The sequence below is a fragment of the Corythoichthys intestinalis genome, chromosome 2 (assembly GCF_030265065.1).
Source record: "Corythoichthys intestinalis isolate RoL2023-P3 chromosome 2, ASM3026506v1, whole genome shotgun sequence".
Classification (NCBI taxonomy): Eukaryota; Metazoa; Chordata; class Actinopteri; order Syngnathiformes; family Syngnathidae; genus Corythoichthys; species Corythoichthys intestinalis.
Window position 1 is genome coordinate 63,722,907 of NC_080396.1, and position 19,865 is coordinate 63,742,771.

General features: G+C 38.6%; 1 protein-coding gene across 1 annotated transcript; it reads left to right on the top strand.

Annotated features, from left to right (window-relative positions):
* Nucleotides 1-11,733, top strand: LOC130929615 (protein-glutamine gamma-glutamyltransferase 2-like). The gene is made up of 15 exons (XM_057856936.1): nucleotides 1-10; nucleotides 2,657-2,842; nucleotides 2,913-3,146; nucleotides 3,260-3,378; nucleotides 3,464-3,592; nucleotides 3,717-3,885; nucleotides 3,983-4,115; nucleotides 4,207-4,310; nucleotides 4,399-4,487; nucleotides 5,209-5,362; nucleotides 9,205-9,293; nucleotides 9,535-9,718; nucleotides 10,816-10,976; nucleotides 11,304-11,440; nucleotides 11,531-11,733. Exons 1-15 carry the CDS (start codon nucleotides 1-3, stop codon nucleotides 11,694-11,696), a joined length of 2,064 nt encoding a protein of 687 aa, XP_057712919.1. The 3' UTR covers nucleotides 11,697-11,733.
* The last annotated feature ends 8,132 nt before the right edge of the window (nucleotides 11,734-19,865 follow it).

A 19,865-nucleotide genomic window follows, 5' to 3' on the forward strand; every position in this document is an offset into this window, starting at 1 on the left:
ATGAGTCAAGGTAAGTTGAAACAGGGTTTACCGGGGTTTTTTTTTTTTTTTAACTGTTAGAATTTTTTAATGATGGTTTATTTCCACTTTGCAACATGCTGCTCTGCAGGATACCTTTCTTCAGTTTATTTTGGGAGACAGTCGTTAAATTAATCCTAGTGGGAAAGGGAATGCAGAGACACTTTCATACTCATGAAACCTTCGTGTTGTGAGCAAGGTTTATGTTGATCTAAATAGATTGAGGCCTATAACATGTAAAAATGTTCATCTCTGGGTTACTGATGAAATGATGATTTACCTGAAGAAACGCAGAGGGGGATAAAAAAAATAAGTAAACCATCCACAATATCATAGACATTCGAATTAGTGTTTTAGTTTTTCGTGTTGCAAGAAAACATTAAATTGTAGAAGTTGCGTATAAAGTTGTGATGTTAAGAGAAAAAAAAGATAATAATTATCGTTGTTAATGGCGACCAGAACCGACCGTGTGAAGTGAAAAACCGCCTCGCTGTTAATGGGGACCAGAACCAACCGCGTAAAGTGAAAAACCGCCAAGTGGTGTCACCTCCCCACCCCCATTTTTAACATACATTTTCTTTAAATGTAATATGAATTAATATAGAACCCAAAAATGCATGTTATCATTAGAACATTAAAGAGTAGTTTGAAACATGTAAATAAAGTAAAATAAATAACAAAAATAATGTATAAATATTATAAATTATACGTACTGTACATTCATTCTTTCACTCCCTCTCATAGGATTCATGTGTGTGTGCGTGTGTCAGTATACATTCATACATAGATGTAAAAGTGTACGTCAATGTTTTTAGAAACCTTTTATTCTTTAGAACAAGGTACATACCTTGAGATTAAAAAATCTGTGATGCACTGAGGGTGTGAAAGTTCAGCCGCGAAGTAGTGAGGGATCATTGTATTAAAAGAAAAATAAATAGTAATTCTTATTTTTCTATGTTGTGATATTGAGGGAGACATCACAATGTTAAAAGTCAATTTGGAATAATAAATAAATGAAAAAAAAGGCATGTAATGAGGCAAACATTATGAGAGAATGCAATTTTCTAAGTTGTGAGGCCATACAGTATTGGTTCAAGCCAAAAACACTTGCTTTTTCATACATCAATGAAATTGCAATCTTCTTACTGGAAGTGGCAATATTATGAAATAAAAATATACGTCAGGGAATAAGTGGTGGCAACTCAAGAGCTGGAAGTTTTATAAGATGTGAAACCTCGTCTTTATTCCTTTGGAGTGTGTGGCCAATGAGTTCTGACGGCATTGTTCGGGCATCATTATTCTGACAAGCTGAAGACCTGCTGTCCAAATAAATGGTTGTCAAAATTTAAGAACTATGTTGAGCATTGAATAAGACAAAACTGTTTTGTTAAAAGAAGCAGTTACAGAAATTAAGTTCTTCATAATGGGGGGGACAAAGCCTTCTCCGTTGCTGCCCCTTCACTTTGGAATTCACTCCCTAAAACCATCCGCACCTGTTCTGATCTTCCCACATTCAAAAAAATTGTTAAAAACTCACCATTTTAAATTGGCTTTTAATTTGTAATTCTTTTCTGTTTTCCTTTGTTTCAACTGTAAAGCATCTTTGAGCTCCTGTAAAAGCGCTCTTTAAAAATGTATTATTATTATTACCGTATTTTTCGGACTATAAGTCGCAGTTTTTTTCATAGTTTTAGACTTATACTCTGGAGCGACTTATGTGTGAAATTATTAACGCATTATTATATCATTTCCCATGTTATTTTTGTGTTTTGGAGTGACACTGATGGTTTGGTAAACTTGTTAGCATTTTCTTTATGCTATAGTTATCTGAATAACGCTTAATAGCTATGTTACGTTAACATACCGGCCACGTTCGCATTTTGTTGTTCATGCATCATGTAACCTTATCATACTGTACGCTTATTCAGCATGTTGTTCTCTATTGTATTTTTATTTTAAATTGCCTTTTAAGATGACATATCTGTTCTATGTGTTGGATTTTATCTAGTAAATTTCCCCCAAAAATGTGACTTATACTCCAGTTCGACTCATATATTTTTTTCCTCTTCATTGGGCATTTTTGGGCTGGTGCGACTTATACTCAGGTGCGACTTATAGTCCGAAAAATACGGTATTATTATTATAATCCAAACGTTACGATTAGAGTTGTCCGATAATGACTTTTTAACCAATATCCCGATTTTGTCCAACTCCAAAAATCAGATACCGATATCCAACTGATAGATATATGCAGTTTTAGACTTAACATATTATGGCTAATTGTATAGTGGTGCCCAACTGTATGCCTTAATAATTATAAATATAACACCTTCAACATTCTCCAAATGAACATTCTGTGAAAAATAAGAGAATAACTTCAACCAAAGTTATGGGAAAAGTGCCTATATTGCACCACTACATTTATTGTTGAAATCAAAATAGTGCAAACATCAATTTAATTTTGGATCAAGTGCAAGGTAAAAGTGCCAATAAGGCACCACCATATGCATACTGGCCCAAAACTGATAATGAAAAACCGATGTCAATATTATCAGATATCATTTTAAAATGATTTTATCAACTTGAGTTAAGATAGAGGTACTATGTTGTTGTCAAGCAACTCTTGTGTTTGGTTAAGATTTGGCTATTGAGCGCTGCGACCTGAACATCGGCCGCAACAAGAGCAGCCATCACACGGAGCAGTTTACAGACGAGCGTCTGATCGTCAGACGAGGACAGGCCTTCACCATCTTTGTGCACCTGAAACCTGGCAGCAAGACGCTCAAACCCCATGACGCTGGCCTCGCCTTTGTTGTCCATACTGGTCAGAAAGCGACCGACTCATGTCGTGCGTGTGTGTGTCTTCATTTAGATTTTATATGTCACTCCTGCAGGTCCGCTGCCCAAAAGAGAATCAGACACCAAGGTTTCCTTCCCGCTCAGTGACTCCACAGTTGACACTGAGTGGAGCGCCTCAGCCACTCATGACCCCACTGGCAAAAATGTGGCCCTCACCATCATGTCCTCCCCCAACGCTCCCATCGGGCTTTACACTCTGACTGTAGACTACCACGGGCAGAAGACCAACTTAGGGCAATTCACGCTGCTCTTTAACGCTTGGTGCCCAAGTCAGTCATTTTCCTCGTTTAGACCTTTTTACGACACTATTTTTCATTTGGTTTCAATTCATTACCAGGAAAAAGTTCTAGAGTGTACAGTAACATAGTTCACCCTCACACAGATGATGCTGTATACATGCACAGTGAGGACAAGAGGAAAGAGTATGTTTTGGCACAGCATGGGCAGATCTTCCGAGGCACGCACAAACGCATCAAGGGAACACCGTGGAACTTTGGACAGGTATTTGCATTTGAATAATACATAGAGTAAGTTAAAAAAGGGTAACAATTACTTGATAAAACTGTTCCATTTGTTCTGACTGTAGTTTGAAGCAGGAATTTTGGACATCTGTCTGAAGATCCTGGATGACAATCCCAAATTTGTGTCGGACGCCGATCAGGACTGTTCGGCCAGGAGAAATCCTGTCTACGTGACGCGTGTCCTGAGCGCTATGGTAAGTATTTGAGGCCAAGGAAGACGTCCGGGTATGTCGTAGGGGAGCCTTTTGGGGTAGTGTTTCCGTCATTATGTTATCAATGCAAAGCTGCATCATTCGAATCACATTGTCATTATAATAGATCAACAGTAATGATGACAACGGAGTGCTGGTGGGAGAGTGGTATGACTTTACTGGAGGCGTTCATCCGGGGCGGTGGGTCGGTAGCGGGGACATTCTGCGCCAATGGGTGGAGAGCGGCCCGGTTTCCTTTGGTCAGTGCTGGGTTTTTGCAGCTGTTGGTTGCACAGGTCGGTACAGCTACTTCGAATGACTGTTCAATTGATCATGGTATTCTGAAGAAGAATATGCTTCAAACGCTCAATATAATTGGACTGTCTTCCACAGTGTCTCGTGCCCTGGGTATTCCTTGTCGAGTAGTCACTAACTTCGGTTCAGCCCACGACAGTAACGCCAACTTGATCATTGAAAACCTTTATAACGAGGATGGGGAAAGTATTTCAGATGGGGATTCAGTCTGGTGAGTAACAAACTAACAATCAGTACTACATGGGTAGTCCATAGTGCTAGTCATAATGGTGATTATGAAAATCCTTGTCTTGTCTTTGTAGGAACTTCCACGTTTGGGTGGACAGTTGGATGAGGCGTCCAGACTTGGGAAATGAGTTTGATGGTTGGCAAACCAGTGATCCAACTCCACAGGAGAAAAGTGATGGTGAGTTTGGATTTCTGATTTCAAATACTCAGTGAAAATCAGAATCTACAAACTAACCCATGTGAGATCAACTTCAATATGTTGCCAGGTGTTTACTGTTGCGGACCGGCTGCATTGAGGTCCATTAAGGAAGGAGAGCTTACCAAAAAGTATGATGCACCTTTTATTTTTGCTGAGGTGAGGTGATGCCTTAGACTAGATTGTTTAACTGTTAAAAAGAACTATCATAAACCCTTGATCACCTATAGTGTTAACAGGCATCTGTTTTCTTCCCACTTCTCACTGTTAAGAGTTGCGCAATGTTTTCTGTCCACCTTCTTGAGGACTATATACAGTATAGGGTATTTGGACAGTGCGCGAGACAGCTTCTGTTCTTTTTCACCCATTGGACGCTGTAAGAAGTCAACAAATCCCGACAACATACAGTTTTGCACAATCATGTGGTCGTCTGATTAACAGCAATGTACCACCTGTGTTTAAAATGTTTAACATTGTACATTTCCAAAGGTGTGCCTGCACGTTAAACTCTAAGATCTACAATTTGTAATCAACTAAGGATAGCTTTTTGCAATTTAAGACAACACAGCTATAAGCACAACAAGTAAAACTTACTGTAGCAACTAGCAAGGCTAGAACATTTACCACCACAAAAATGGCACAAGCCAATGTTTACTTGCTGGAATAAAGAAATCCCTTCGAAAACCTGTTCGTACAGCCAACTGTCAAAGTCATATTTCCATAGGCAAAAGTTGACTCTGCAATGATTCAAGATTACAACAGGGTTTTAGGTACTTTTGGTTGAAGTTTAATGTATATGACGACATCATCAATACCAAACAAGGGAAACAGTTCAGGTTTAGAAATAATGATGATATATCGTAACTGCGTGTTGTATTAGGTTAATGCGGATGTGGTGGACTTGGTGCGTCTGTCCAACGGAAAGATTGTTAAGTTCAGCGGCTCGACAAAATCTGTCGGACGATTTATCAGCACCAAAGCTGTTGGCTCGGATGAGAGGCATGACATCACACATGAGTACAAGTACCCTGAAGGTAAAATAAACAGGTTGCGTTACACAACCGCAACTCAAATGAAGTTGCTAAACATAAATGAGAAGTAGAATACAATGATTTGCAAATCATTTTCAAACTACATTTTAATTGAATACTCCACAAAGAAAATACATTTCATGTCCAAACTAGGCATGTGCCGGTATGAGATTCTGATGGTATGATAACCTCAAGCCAAAATATCACGGTTTCACAGTATTACAGTATTGCAATTACAGCTCTAAAATGTCTTAGTTTGAACAGGATTTTTTAATTTTTCGAAACATATTAGCAAATGGGAACAAAATCATAATGTTAAGCTAAAATAAATAACAAAAAGCAACAACAACAAAAAACCTGAAATATTCTAAAGAAAATTAAAACAAATGCAGTCCTTTAGGTGAGCCTAAACCCACAGCCACAGCTCAACATTATTATCATCATCAGAATAAAAATAATTGAATTATTTTCCATAAAAAGCATTTGTGTATGACTCGTATCATGTTTACATTATATACACGCACCCACACACACTCTTTCTCAACACAGACAGTTGCCAGAGAGAAAAAAACACCACGCTTTAACATCGCTAGACACTCTAAACACACTGGAGTTAACTCTCGTAGCTGGTGGGAAACTTTCATGACAGTGTTAACTAACCTTTAATTTTGTATAAATGCGAAATCATATTGGAGGTATTGCCTCCTAGGCAGCCACCCTCCACAAACATGTTTTACATGTCAGTTGGCCCTCTTCCTCCTCTAAGCCATGGCCATCTGTAACTTTTCTGTAGCCAAAGTATTCCCATACCAGCGATTTTGTTGTATTCGATGGGGGAAAAAGTTCAGGAGTGCCACCTCCTCCAGCCATCGTGTAACAAAGCTGACTCACTGACACTGAGCAACAACTGGTGGAGGAGGGCAGCTGCAAGCGAGGGATTTCTCCCTGCATTTTTGGGACATAAAAAATAGCTAATACCTTAGGGACGGTATAATGGAAATTTTTTGCTGTTTTGAAACGTTTTCATGTTTTAATACCATGGTATACCTCAAGACCGGTAATAAGCACATGTCTAGTCCGAACTGATTGTTTTTAGCATGTAATCATTAACTTAGAATTTTATTGCTGCAGCATGTTCCCAAAAAAAGCTGAGAGAGGTTGCAAAAAAGATTTAAATTTGAGGAATGCTCATCAAACACCTGCTTGGAACACAGGTGAAAGGAACGTTCCTGAATCGCTCAGTCATTCACAAGCAATGATGGGGCGAAATTCACCACTTTGTGAACAAGTGCATGAGAAAATAGTCGAACAGTTTAAGGACACTATTCCTCAACGTACAATTGCAAGGAATTGAGGGATTTGATCATCTACGTTCCATATTGTCATTCAAAGGTTCACAGAATCTGAAGAAATCACTACTTGTAAGAGGCAAAGTAGACAAATAGACAAGTCATACTGGATCCTCGTGATATTTGGGCTCTTAAATGGTACTGCACCACAGAGAACATGTGAGGTAACACAGTGGTACCAGTGTCCCAGCTTTTTTGGAAGGTTTTGCAGCCATAAAATTATAAGTTAATGATTATTTATATTTATACAATAAAGTTTATCCGTTGGAACTAAAGATACACGATAATATCGGTCACCGATAATTATCGGCCGATAATGGCAATTATGACGTCACACAGATAATCCAGATAATAAAAAAATTCCACCGATAATGCAATCCGATAATTATATACTTGATTTTGCCTCCAAATGCGCGCAACCAAAGAATTCAGCACACCGCCTCCTCAACCCCTCCCCTCTCTGAAGCCCCTGAGGGAGGAGGGGTTGAGGAGGCGGAGTTACAAGACAAGAAGTAGTTGAATATTATGGCGGCTGTTACAAAAAAAACGACGCTCTCGCCATCTGCGAAACATGTACCGTATAAGTTCCACGAGGCAGAAAGAACGCGTCCTTATTCAAAACCACTAACCCAGCAGCCATTTAAAAATGCATCATAAAGAATTTTGGAACAAATACGAGGCTGCTGCTAGCAGGAATGCTAAAGCTATTGTAAACACTAAGTTAAACTACAGGGCTGTGACGATACAGAGTCGGGCTGTTTGGGAATGCAGCCCAAGGCGGGTGGTAAATTCGCATCTAAGGCTAAACACCGGCACTACTGGAGACCGATAGTCGGCAAGTAGCCGTCTTCCGCTCTGGCCAGTCCGGCAGGCCGCCGCCGCCTCGCCATAGGCGGGGCGGGCCGACCCCGGTTCACCGGCCTCTGGACCTCCGGCGAACACCCCGGTTTCTCGAGCGTTCCCCCACGGCGTGCGAGCAGAGCCAGGACCCGAATACGCCGCGGCGAACCGGCCGGGGCGGGCGGATTATCCGGTACGAATGTAGCTGCCACCGCCGCCGAGACGAGACACGTGTTTTTTTTTTTTACCTTAATGACCCGAGAACCAAAGCCCTGGATAAAAGAAATAATGCAGTTTGTACGACCACCATTCTTCATGAAAAAGTGATGTCCGGTAAGCAAGCTTATCATGACGGCACAGTGGTTATAAGATCATTTAAACATGGAGAAAACGAAGTCAGCCAGTCAATAATGCATTCAGAATGTGAAATGACGAGCGGTCAGATGACTTTGTAACGCTGCCTTTATTTTCGGCTTAATAAAACTCAGGCACAAAACAACACGCACGCGGATGCGAGCTCCAACTCCGTCCAAATAGTACTGCCATGTAGCAGTTTAGCTGCTGTAACGCAAATGTCGTGAAAGCCGCAAATGTAAACAAAGCTCTGCAGAATGGGTACATGACATCTCGCTCTTTTGAGGTAATCATTTTCACAGTGTGCAACAAAGCATATAACATTAGCAATCACTTTTCAAATTATTTAACTTATTTGTCTGCTCAATTACAGTCACAGTAGATAATCAAATTCTTAAATCAATATTCTGTAGCCACAAATATTATTCAAAATCTTTCCTTCTTCAAGTTTTTTTTTTTTAGGATTGAGTATAATAATGTATTGCTTAAAACAAGGCTGTTAAGATTATTTTCAGCTAGCTATTTTTCTTCCAAGAAATCTGAGAGAAATACACTTGAAGCGATCGCAGATAATTTCACTTATTGCCAATAGATTTACACTTAAAACTGACTAGTTTTAAGGAGGTGTGTTTTGCAGCGGATTAATGTTATATATGTTAGGAATGGCTTACTTTTAAACGCATTTTTGTGTAACTTAGGTATTTACTCTGTAATTGTTGCCAAAGGTTTACCATTACACAATGTCAGACAATCTGTCATTATTTAGATGTTTGAATTGACGACTTGTTCATACTTTATGTTGAAAAAAAGAGCAATAAATTATATTTTTGCACAGTGATATTTTCTTTTGTGTATACTTTAAAATTTTACATAAATCTTTTAATAGAATTATCGGCTTGACATTATCGGTTATCAGTTGGAATGAGGAGGAAATTATCGGTTATCGGTATCGGTTGAAAAATGCATTATCGTGCATCACTAGTTCGAACGTTAAATAACATGTCTTGTCGTGTATTCCATTAAACATACGTTGAACATTCATTCATCTTTCGTTCCACTTATCCTAATGAGGGTCACGGGGGTGCTGGAGCGTATCCGAGCCAACTATGGCATTAGGCGGGGGGGGTACACCTTGTATTGGTTGCCAGCCAATCGCAGGTGGTTTAACATGATTTGCAAATCCTCGTATTCTGTTTTTATCTATGTTTAACAATATGTCCCACCATCATTGGAATTGGGGTTGTATGTACATTGATTATCACCGACTGTTTTGACCACAGATTATGCCTCTTGATGGTTTAGGTTCCAAGGAGGAGCGGGAGGTGTACGAGAAGGCCCAGCACCACAACAAGTTGCAACAGAGAGGAGAGGAACCAGGTCTCCATCTCAAGGTAGATCGTATTTCTGTCATTTTGCTGATTACAAAATACAATTTAGGTTTGTGTGTGTGTGTGGGTGTCTTCAACAAAATACAATTTTAACTTCATTGGTTGACATAACTGTTATGTAAGCACTGGCAAAAAAACAACAAAACACAATGACCTTGATGAAGATACATAATTCTGAACAATGCATTACACTTGTTTTCTCTACTGTATGTTTCATAAATGAATGTTTTTCTCCTTACTGAAGATCAAGCTGGCTAAAAATATGATCGTGGGTTCGGACTTTGAGGTGTACGCCATCCTCACCAACAATAGCATGGTGACAAAGAATTGCACACTTCTCTTCTTCGCAAAAGCTGTGCTCTACAACGGCAAGCGAGGAGAGAGCTGTGGATTTGCTTCGGACAGATTAGAGGTGCCCTCCGGAGAAGGTGAGCATCTCCACATTATACATGTACACAGCGGAAAATAGCTCACTGCTGTCCTAGTCATTTAAATATAACAGGGTTTCTACAGATATCAGCAAATATAATTCTAATTTAATGCCCGTGCCTAACTGCACATAGTTTCACACACACAAATTGTAAGTAGAGTTGTCCTATAATTACTTTTTAACCGATGCCCGATATCCCGATATTGTCCAAATTGAAAAATCTGATACCGAAATCAAACTGATAACGATATATGTGGTCCTGGATTTAACAATTTATGGCTAATTGTATTGTGATGCCCCATTGGATACTTAAATAATGATAAATGTAACAACGTCAAGGTTTTCCAACAAGCATTCTAAGAAAAATAAGAGAACAACTTCAACTGAAGTTAAGGGAAAAAGTGCCTGTATTCCACCAATATATTTGTTATTGAAATCAAAATAGTGTAAAAATCAGTTTTTTTGGATCAAGTGCAAGTGCGAAGTGCCAATATGGCAATGCCATATCACATATGGCTCACACAGTGCTTCTTGTTCAAAATAACAAAGGCACACAGCTTCAGTACGGTGAATGAGGTTTGTAATAAGTTTATAATTCATTATTTTTCAATCATTTATTGTTCATTTATTTTTGCACCATAAATGCAAATATTCTGCTCACATAATAAATCCAAAGCATCTTAGTTTGGACACATCCAATCCTCAATAAGTATAACCGCTGTGCTAAGCTTGAGACCAGCCCTTGTACAAAGGCAGAAGGCTTGTACATTCACTTTGAAGTTTTTTTAACCATCAAGTTTACATAATTTTTTATGCCCCAAACCTTTAGTTTAATGCTTTTTAAGGCTTGAATTTTGACAAAATCCGTCTAATGACTTTTAACACTAGAAGTCCCAGCGAATTCTGGATCATGAGGATTTGCCATTGGGAAAGGACAAATTGGCCTCTGCTGGGCATTCTAGTGTTGCTTTTTTAATGATCTGCATAAACCCTGTATTGGTTTACTGTCATCAAAATTACACACTCAAAATGTTCAAGAAAATTACTCATCTCATCTGTAACAGCATTTACATTGATGACTGATTGCCTTTTTAGAGAGAAGACTGCACCTTAAACTGGAGTACAGCATGTATGGGTCTGTGATCACATCCGATCGCCTCATTCATCTGTCCGCCATCACCATTGACAAGCAAACCATCGAATACCACAAGGCAGAGAAGACAATAGTGCTGGACGAGCCACTTGTAGAAATCAAGGTATGGTTGATCCGAAATATGTGATCAGTTCTACTGAAATCTGACTCTTCTAGCAGTAGTGTCAAAATGAGACAGGATGTCCTCAAACTGCAGTGACTTTTTTTTCTCCCGGAACGTAATTCTCCCGAATGAGGAGGGCATGTACTTGCACCTAAATTGTGGGTCAAGAATCGTGATCGGAATCGAATCGTGAATTTACAGTATGTATCGTTACAGCCCTAGCACTTACTATGTTCTCTTTGATAGCTCAATGTGACCTCAGTTGACAAACTTAAAAAAAAAATTACCTATGATTTTTAAAAATGTGTACTAAATGTACTTGCACAGCTGCTAGGAGAAGCCAAGGTGAAACGGCCAGTGTCGGCGAGGCTGACCATGCAAAACCCATTGCCAGAAACACTCCAGGATTGCAGTTTCACTGTTGGGGGGGCAGGTCTTGTTGATGGCAAGCCCATTACACTCAAGTATGTCTTGAATCCAGATCCAACAAAGCCCTGAGGAGGGAGGAATGGATAAGCAAATGACATTCGAACTATCTTTTGTTTTTCTCGCAGGATTGGTCGTGTGGGCCCTAAACAGGAAGCCACAACCACCGCTGTGTTCACTCCCACCACAGCCGGCTCCAGTGTGCTGCTTGTCAGCTTTGACAGTGACAAATTGATGAACATCAAGGCATCCATCAGTGTTGTCGTGAAGGAAGACGACGCTCCACACATCTAGTTCCACACCGCGACTTTTGGACATTTTGGATGTCGTAGCGGAATGCTTACTTTTATTTGACTTGATCTAATGCGCAACACACATCCTTGATTTAATTTCATTAAATGATCATGTTAGTGCTTCGGTAGTCTTCAACAATAATTGATTATATTGATTATATTTGCTTTGCAAAATAAATGGCAATTAAACCAAGTGACTAAAAATGTACAACATGGATATTCCCTAGCGAAACATATAATATAGGTCCTACCGCTTCACAGTGACGTAAGATTAATTATTATTATTCAGTAATTGCAGCCCAAACTGTCATTACATTATGCATTATGACTTTTTTTACCCTTAGAGGGCACTCATTGAACTCATTGGCTGCCATTAACTACGCTAGACATCCAATTCATTTTAACAGGGAGGGCATTCACCCATCTCAGTCAGTGGCGCCTCCAGAAATTTTTCATAGGGGTGGCCAGATGGGGCCACTTAAAATCTTGGGGTGGCACACCAAAACTAAAAGCCATAATTTCAGGTTTTCATTATATTATTGCAGTAAAAAGGTCAGTGGAAAACTATCACAAAGACTTAAGGACACGGCTACTGATATACTTTGGTGTATTGTGTAATATTTGATGTTATTAATGACTTAACGTGCATAGTCCATAACTGTCCAGTCAACATTTTGAGTTTCACAACAATTCTGTTTTATTGTGTTATGTATATATATTAGGCATAAGGTGTACATTTAACAAAACAAAATAATTACTGGGGAAAAGCAGGTGCTTTGGGTTAAAATGCATAACTGATGCTACAACAATCTAACGATATACTGGCAAGCAGGGTGGCCTGTGGGGTGGCCAACAAATTTATAGGGGGGGCCGTGGCCACCCCCTAGTGGCCCCACTGATTTCAGTCAAAAGGATTGGATGTTTATCACTGTCGCATGCAATGAGTTAAATACTATGAAAACAATATATAATTTAGAGCAGGGGTGACCAAACCAGTCCTCAAAGGCCGCTGTGGGTCCTGTTTTTTTTCCGACCGATCGAGCACAGACCATTTAACCCAGTACTTCTCAAATAGTGGGGCGATGCCAGGGGTGGCGCGTGTGACCATTTGCATGTGGGAACATTTTTTTTGCCGTACTAGAATAAAGTGTACTTGCACATCCACTCAGTGGGTGGCAGTAGCGCTCTCATTTTCAAAGTGCGCGCAGTTTTTTTGAAGTAAGCAAGAGCACACGGAAGAGACTCATGAAGAGCTGGAGACTGCTGTGCGCCGTTTTCGAAAGCCATTTTCCGGCCGGACTCACGCAGCAACCCACTGTCTTCTCCGGTTCTCACGTGTCCGCCCGAGAAGTGCCATTTTCGGCTTGGGATCGTCACGACGACCACCCTCACCTATGGTTCTCCCTCGGCCGCCGAGAATGCGCTTTTTTTCGGGCCGTTTGCCTTTTGGCTTCGACATTTAATACAGTGGTAGACAAGGAAAGACCACTGTTTACTGTGTCTAAAAATGATTATAGCGGACAGCCGGAAACCAAATCAATTAAGACGCCACTTAAAGACATTAGACCCCAATCTCATTGATAAGCCGCTTGGTTGTTTTTCAGCGAAAACGTGCCGAATATTGCCAACAATCATCCCGCTTTGTCAGTGTGATATCAGTAAACCAGTGAGCACTGTTAGTATGCTCAGTGCAAAATAACCCCACATCACTGCAAACTGGAGGTGATACTGGGAACAGCGAAAATAAAAACTGTCCTTCTGTCCAAAGACACTTTTTTTCTTCTTCTATTCAGTTTTGTTTTTTCGGTCAAATTTTTTGGCATATTGTCCTCATGAATTAATGTTTCTAATCAATTTGAATTTGTTATTATTTACTGAATTTATTTTCAGTATCAAATGGACAAAAATGTACCTCGAGTGTATTTTTACAGTTTGGATGTGACTTTTTCTTTTTTTTTTTAAATTCAGGCAAATTGATGCGCGTTGTCTTTTCTGTTACAAACAAAACAATGTTAATAAAGTTATATTTTATAAGTTGATCTGTGTTATTTTCTCTAATAGAAAAAAAGTATACAATGTAAGGCAGAGGCGTACTTATAATAGTAATAATATAGACAAATTATAATATTTACAGTAGCGGCAGAGTTTGGGGGGGCGCAAAACATTTACGTCTTCCTTGGGGGGGGCGTAACAGAAAATAATTGAGAAGCACTGATTTAACCAATGAGGTTTCTGTTAAAAGAAGGAGCACCTGGCTACAATCAACTGATTACACTTGTAAGGCACCAGCTTGGTGTAAATGTGTCGTCCTGTTTTGTTGGAAAGAAATCCAGCACCCACTGCGGCCCACTGTGGAATGGTTTGGGGACCCCTGATGTAGAGTGTGCTACTTGGGCCTTAACCAGAATGTATTTCCATTTTTATTCACTTTGCTTTAATTAATTTAGCATTTATTATCAGGTATTGATTAATAAATGTACTTATAATTATTTAAAAATAATATAAATGGAATGATATGAATGACGTTATTGTAATTGTACAATTGTACAACAAAATTGAGGTGCTTTCCAAAAAGTGCAGATAATAAAAAGGCAGGTAGTAAAATATAGAATGCTTTTAAAAAAAAAAAAAAAAAAAAAAAAAAGAAGAGGGTAAAATCAAATATATAAACATATTGAAACATCAGCAACAGGGACACAGGCATTACAGTCCAATAGTTGGTGGGTGTGAGAGTTGAGGGAGGCTATAGGTTTTGGGGGGAAAAAACTGTTCCTCAATCTTTTTGTCCTCGCTTTAGAGCTGATCTGGTTCACCAATCGCCGCATGTATAGACTTTCAATTGTATTCTTTCACTTTTCCACTTGTAAGAAAAACAATCATGTAAATTGGATATATACAGCACAATTATAATAACTGCAAATATTTAAGTGATTTTTAATGAACCTATAAAGGGTTCAAGATCATCTTTTGAACAGCTGTCCACTGTAGTGACCACTTTCACTGAGAGGGTTAAGGCAGGGGATGTCACAACGACGGCCCACGGGCCAACTGCGGCCTGCTGCCCTGTTTTTATTGGCCCTCATCAAATTAAGAAAATATCATTGAATATGACCCACACATCTTAAATTCATCTTACGTTCTGTTGCACTTTTTAGTTTTAACACTAGATACAGCAAGTCACTTAAATAATGCCTCTCCATTAGCTCAGGAGTCAAAACCTGACATGTTGAAATCAATGTAGGAAGCTGTGTAGAATTTCTTATTTTGTTTTACATAAATAAACTTAAAAATTAACTACTGTGATAAATTGAGCTATCTTGGTTGTGATTTTTAAAAAAAATTTTTTTTTTGCTGTCATGAGACATTTTCTCCTTGTTTTGTAAAGTTTCTTCCCAGAGTGTAAGATACAGTATATATATATATATATATATATATATATATATATATATATATATATATATATATATATTTTTTTTTTTTTTTTTTTTTTTAATAATAATTGGGTAGTCGTTAACATCAGCCAGTAAAAGCCTTTTAAAATGATATCGGATAATATCAACATCGGTTAGCAGCTTTGGGCCAATATACTACATGTTGCTTTCAAAGTGAATGCAAAAGCCTTATAACTTTGTACACTCGATGGTCACAGCACACAGACCATTAAATGACTACAAATTAAGATGCTTGGGACTTGTTATGTGAGCAGACTATTTGCATTCATGGTGCAAAAATTAAATGAACAATAACTGATTGAAAAAAATTAATTAAAAACTCATTACATATAACTACTGCGTTACCAGAGTAGTCACTAAGAAAAGTAATAAAATACAAAAATCTTTGCAAAAGCCTAGAAAAGTGCATCTTGGGAATAACTTATTGACAAAACATTGTCTGGACTAGTCTGTACCTTTCGCCTGCCTGTATTTGTAATGCTTTGTCATCACTTTGGACTATTTTGATTTCAACAATAAATATAGTGTTGCAATTGAGGCACCTTTCTCCTAACTTCAGTTGAAGTTGTTCTCCTATATTTCACAGAATGTTTATTTGGAAAACCTTGAAGTTGTTACATTTATTATTATTAAAGCATCCAGTGGGGCATCACAATACAATTCGCCATAATATTTCAAGTCCACTGTCACATACATTGCAATCGGTTTGATATCTGTATCGGATTTTTGGAGTTGGACAATATCGGTTATCGGTTAAAAAGATTATCAGACAACTCAATTTTTTTTGCTTGCAGGGTTTGAGTCTTCACTTTCCTTGAGTTATATATTGCTGGCCAAAAGTATTGGCACCCCTGCAATTCTGTCACATAATGCTCAATTTCTCCCAGAAAATGATTGCAATTACGAATGCTTTGGCATACTTTCATTTATTTTGCTTGCAATGAAAAAACACAAAAGAGAATGGGAAAAAAAAGTAAATCATTATTATTTTACACAAAACTCCAAAAATGAGCCGGACAAAAGTATTGGCACCCTCAGCCTCAATTGGTAGCACAACCTTTCGACATAATGACTGCAAACAATCACTTCCGGTATCCATCAATGAGTTTCTTCCAATGCTCTGCTGGAATTTTAGACCATTCTTCTTTGGCAAACTGCTCCAGGTCTCTGAGATTTGAAGGGTGCCTTCTCCAAGCTGTCATTTTCAGATCTCTCCACAGGTGTTCTATGGGATTCAGGTCTGGACTCATTTCTTTTTTTCAAACCATTTTCTAGTGCTTTTTGAAGTGTGTTTTGGGTCATTGTCCTGCTGGAAGACCCATGACCTCTGAGGGAGACCAAGCTTTCTCACACTGGGCCCTACATTGTGCTGCAAAATTTGTTAGTCGTCTTCAGACTTCAAATGCCATGCACACGGTGAAGCAGTCCAGTGCCAGAGGCAGCAAAGCAACACCAAAACATCAGGGAACCTCCGCCACGTTTGACTGTGGGGACCGTGTTCTTTTCTTTGAAGGCCTCGTTTTTTTCACCTGTAAACTCTATGTTGATGCCTTTTCCCGAAAAGCTCTACTTTTGTCTCATCTGACCATAGAACATTCTTCCAAAACGATTTTGGCTTTCTCAGGTAAGTTTTGGCAAAGCCTGGCTTTTTTACGTCTCTAGGTCAGTAGTGGGATCTTCCTGGGTATCGTACCATAGGGTCCCTTTTCATTCAGACGCCGACGGATAGTTGGATGTTAGTCGAGGTTCTTAGTTTATCCACCATCCGCACAATCTTTCGCTGAAATCCCTTGTCAAGTTTTCTTTTCCGTCCACATCTAGGGAGGTTAGGCATAGTGCCATGGGCTTTACACTTATTGATGACACTGCGCACGGTAGACACAGGAACAAACAGGTATTTGGAGATGGAGTTGTAGCCTTGAGATTGCCCATGTTTCCTCACAGTTTTACTTTTCAAGTCCTCAGACAGTTCTTTGGTCTTCTTTCTTTTCTCCATGCTCAATGTGGTACACACAAGGACACAGGACAGAGGTTGAGTCAACTTTAATCCATTTTAACTGGCTGCAAGTGTGATTTAGTTATCGCCACCACCGGTTATGTACCACAGGTAAGTAACAGGTGCTGTTAATTACACAAATTAGAGAAGCATCACATGATTTTTCAAAGGGTGCCAATACTTTTGTCTGGCCCATTTTTTTTTGTTTTGTGTAAAATGATAATGATTTAAAAAAAAAAAAAAAAATCCATTCTCTTTTGTGTTTTTTCATTGCAAGCGGAATAAATGAAGATATTACTACCAAAGCATGTGTAATTGCAATCATTTTCTGGGAGTGATTGTGCCTTAACTGACAGAATTGCAGGGGTGCCAATACTTTTGGCCAGCAGTGTATGTGAGCTGACCATTTGCATTCATGGTGCAAAAATTAAATGAACAATAAATGATTGAAAAATTTTGAATCAAAGACTTATTACATATAACTATTGCGTTACTAGAATAGTCACTAAGAAAAGTAATAAAATACAAACATATTTGCAAAAGCCCAGAAAAGTGCATCTTGGGAACTACTTATTGACAAAACATTGTCTGGACTAGTCTGTACCTTTCACCTGCCTGTATTTGTAATGCTTTGTCATCACTTTGGACTATTTTGATTTCAACATAAAAATTTTGTGGTGCAATTTGGGCTCCTTTCTCATAACTTTGGTTGAAGTTGTTCTCCTATATTTCAGAGAATGTTTATTTGGAAAACCTTGAAGTTGTTACATTTATCATTTTTAAAGCATCCAGTGGGGCGTCACAGTACGAGTCCACGGCCGCATATATTGCTATCGGTTTGATATCGGTATCAGATTTTTGGAATTGAACAATATTGGTTATCGGTTAGAAAGTAATTGTCGGACAACTCAAATGTTTTTGCTTGCAGGCTTTGAGTCATTCACTTTCATTGAGTTGTAGACATCAAATCCATTTCGACTGGGAAGGCTGGCATTGAGTGATCATGTTTCACTGCCGTTGATGGCAATAGACGTCCAATCGACTTTGACTGACGGAAGCTAATGGTGATCTCAGCCCCCCCAGTCAATGGCAGCCAATAATTAAACACTGAAATCAAGGGCGTAGATTTGCATGGGGACGGTAGGGACATGACACTATCAACTTTTCAGGATGCTCAAATTTACCCCACCAACTTTTAAGCAACCTTATTGGCATATATAGATTATCTATATATAGATAATTATTAATATTAATTATTATACTATCTATATTATATAATCTAAATTGTCTTTCCATATGTTGTATGGATAGAATCGGCCCTACCATTATTAAGTGAATTACTTTCATTATGTTCACGCTGACATTTACCCTTTTTCACTTGCTGAATGTGCCAGTCCTTTTTTTTCCCTCAAACACACGTTTGATTGGCTGATGACATGACCCACCCCACACACACACATACACGCGCACTCACAGCCCAGACAGAGATACAACATGTCGGCAACATGCCGCCTTCTCCGCCCCCTTCGAAGACGAGGGATATTAGAATTTTATTTCAGCCAGCAGCAGCAACCACTGTAAGTAATGTAAAAATCATCAATGTTGTGGAGGTGGGGAACAAACCACCAATTTTGCTACTGAAAGTTCGACCTGCATTAGAGTTTGCATAACATTAAACTGTATAAATTTGCTGACCTGCAAAACTCGAGTAGAAGGCTGCTTAGAGAGAAGTGTCCTTCAGTATGTTTTCTGTTAACGTTAATTGTGAGAAATGTAGTGAACCGAGGTTTAACCCCTTCTCCACAATTTTCATTTTTATTTTATTTATGTGGTCTTAAAGCAGCCCAAAAGAGCTTTCATTTTTGTTGTTGTTTGGTTGTTTGTGGACAAAAGCAGTTGTATTTTACCTGAAGGAAGGCTCCATTTTTATTCATTTTTGTTATACGCTAAGGTGTTTTTTCAGCTATATTTATTTATTTAAACGATGTGGAGTGGTCTTCAGACAATTGTTTATTTTTTGCATTCCTGGATAATTAAGAGATTACTGTATATGTTAATATAATTTAAATTCTGTTCAAGTATTGCAATTTAAATTTGAAAAAAAAAAAAAAAATCCAGACATTTTAAGTTTTCAAAATGTTTCTTTAGTAGTTTTTGAAAACAAAGGTTGAATCGAACGATGTATCACTTGAACTAATACATATGAAAGTTAGTATAAGTCAAGATTTATTTTGCATTGACCATTTAGCCTATCAATTAATTAGGTTCATATTCGTGAGATATGTATCCCTGACCCCTGTTCACCCAATCTGTATGGTCTTATTAATGTCCCGTCCCCAGCAAAAAGTGTACATGCAGGTTATGCTGTTATATCGTCCCTACCAATGTTGAGATCAAACCTACGCCCTTGACTGAAATAAATAAATAAAAACACCATCTTTTATTTACCTGATTCCAGTCCTCTGTGTAACTAATGAAAGCGGAAAGATTTCAAGTTGGCCCTTGCATTCTGAGGGAAAAAAATGTACATCCCTGGGTTAAGGCCAGCATATTTATAGTGGCACCATTGCTTAGTTTTAGTATTTTAAGTGTTAATATGCAAAGTTCCTATGCGATCAATGTAAAAAGTTAAAAACAGTTCATCTTTAGAGGTGATCTGGTTCGACATGTGCCTAAAAGCTGTCACTCAGTGGCGCTTCTATCACTTTTCCGCTTGTGAGAA